Source organism: Fukomys damarensis, unplaced genomic scaffold (assembly GCF_012274545.1).
Source record: "Fukomys damarensis isolate Sample0158 unplaced genomic scaffold, DMR_v1.0_HiC HiC_scaffold_37, whole genome shotgun sequence".
Taxonomy (NCBI): domain Eukaryota; kingdom Metazoa; phylum Chordata; class Mammalia; order Rodentia; family Bathyergidae; genus Fukomys; species Fukomys damarensis.
The window spans coordinates 11132948-11135133 of NW_022900949.1; the positions used below are offsets into that span (position 1 = coordinate 11132948).

Sequence of the window (2186 nt, forward strand, 5' to 3'; positions counted from 1 at the left end):
GAACCCGTGATGGCGGGCGGGTGGCAGCACCAGCTCATGCTTGGGTGTGAGGCTCACAGCTTCCGGACAGTGGGGTGCCTGGCATGGGGCCCAGCTTACCCGGCCTCCCCGGCTGGCACTGCTGGGGGCATTGTGGCTGTCAGCCAGGGCTGGCCCATGGGGCAGGACAGACAGGGTGGCATTGGGAGGGGCCAGGTGGGCCCTCGGCCTTGCAGGGAAACTGAGGCACACAGGAACCAATGGCTGAGCACGGTACCTAGGACCCAGAGGCTGTACAGGAGCCCTGACTGCCTCGCTGTCCCCCAAGGCTTGCCCTGTGCTCTGCACCGCTGTGTCCCTGACACCTGGCCTCAGCACCCCTACCGGGCCTGCCCTCTCTGAGCACCTCAGCTCTGAACCTCTAATCACGGCCCAGGAGCCTCGGGCCTCCCCGAGCACACGCTCACCCTCCCGGGCCCCTCCCTGGCCTCTGTGCGGAGAGGGGGCCTGCGTCCCCCCTCAGGCTCCTGAGCAGCCCCACCTTCTCCTGGTACTGGCGCCGGGAGGAGTCCAGCGACTGGATGAGGGCGGTGGCGTGGCCGATGAACATGGCGTAGCACGTGGCACCCACTATCATGCTGAGCATGGTGAGCCAGATGTCGGTCATGCTCTCAGGCGCCTGCTTCCCATACCCGATGCACAGCATGTGGCTCATGGCCTTGAAGAGCGCGAAGGAGTAGAGCTCGCTCCATGAGTGGTTCTGCAAGCAGTGTGGGCAGGTGGGGTAGCGCCACCCCAGGGTGCGCCCCCCACCGCCCCGGGCACAGAGACGACCAAGGGGAGCAGACTCGAGCCAGAGACATGTGCCCATGTGTCACTGCAGGACGGCGCTGGGGTGGGCCTCAGGCCACTTCCTACTTTACTCCTGAATCTGACCGGAGCAGCTGCAAGGCCCGCGGGCGCAAGGAACAGGCGAGGTGGGGGTGCTGGAGTTGGATCCGAGGGGAAAGGCGGGCAGAGGTCCTGCGTCTGGCTGCCCTCGGCCGACCCGGCGGGGGAGGGGGAAGAGGACATCCAGGAAACCAAACTGCTTGTGCAGGCGGCTGTCAGACAATAGGCTCCTCAGCCCGGGCAGCTGTGCCAGGCGCCGGGGAGGGGCTGCTGACGCCGTCCACGGTGGCCTGCTCTGCACCCCAGCCACACACGCCAGGCCCCACATGTGCCTCTGGCTCCAAGGCAGCAGAAAGGCTCACTGGAGTGTCACCTAGCTTCAGCACCTGCCGGCTCTCATTTGTCTTTTCAGACAGGGTCTCACTGTGTAGTTAAGGCTGGCCTCGAACTCAGTGATCCTCCTGCCTCAGCCTCCCAAGTGCGAGCCACCACGCCCGGCTCCAGGTGCTTTTTTTAACAGCCATGATAGGGCCAGCAAACAAGCGGCATTGTCACGTTATTTCTTACGGCCCGTGTTATTTCCCAATGGAGGAATGAGATGGGCATTTTTCTTTAAAAAATTCTGTGTAAGCTGAGCGGTGCACGCCTGTCACCCTAGCACTCTGGAAAGCTGAGGCAGGAGGATCACAAGTTTGTGCCCAGCTTCAGCAATTTAGCAACTGAGCAAGAACCTGTCTTAAAATGAAAAAATAGAAAAGGGGCTTAGAAAGTAACTTCGTGTGAAGGCCCTGGGTTCCTTCTGTATAGAGACAAAAAGGAGAGAATAAATCGGAAAACAACCCTGAGCAGATCCTGGGATGACAAGGATCCCAGTGGCCCTGGAATGCCTGGAGCTGAGTTGCCTGTGGATGCCAGGGGTGGGGGAGGTGGGACTCAGCAGTTGGCAGCAGCCTGGAGGGGCTCTGAGGAGCAGCTGGGGTTGTGCAGGGGCAGGAGGCGCTGGGCACAGGCGGGGGGGGGCGCTCACCACCATGTTGTTGATGGAGACCCAGCAGTTGCTGGGGAAGTCCTGCAGCATGGGCACCAGGAACTGCAGGCAGCCGTCCCAGTGGCACAGCAGGAGCATCATGCTGATGAGGTTGCAGATGCGCATGACTGCGCTCGCCAGGTCATAGGTCATGTGGAAGATCTGGGGGCAGACAGCAGACCCCTGCACACCACTGCACCCCAGCTCTGCACCCTCTCTGAGGCTCTCACAGGGCCCACGGCCAGCTGGCATCCCCAGACCCTCCCCAAACCCCTAAACCCGCCCCATC

The 2186-nt window shown here is 62.3% G+C and overlaps 1 protein-coding gene across 1 annotated transcript in view; it reads right to left on the reverse strand.

Moving 5' to 3' along the window:
- Hcn2 (hyperpolarization activated cyclic nucleotide gated potassium and sodium channel 2) overlaps positions 1 to 2186 on the reverse strand; it is a gene marked incomplete at both ends in the record, with an annotated part of 9789 nt that overhangs the window by 6583 nt on the left and 1020 nt on the right. Inside the window, 2 exons of the mRNA XM_010635149.1 lie at positions 521 to 739; positions 1898 to 2059. Coding sequence (XP_010633451.1) covers positions 521 to 739; positions 1898 to 2059 — 381 coding nt within the window. The remainder of the gene's footprint in view (positions 1 to 520; positions 740 to 1897; positions 2060 to 2186) is intronic.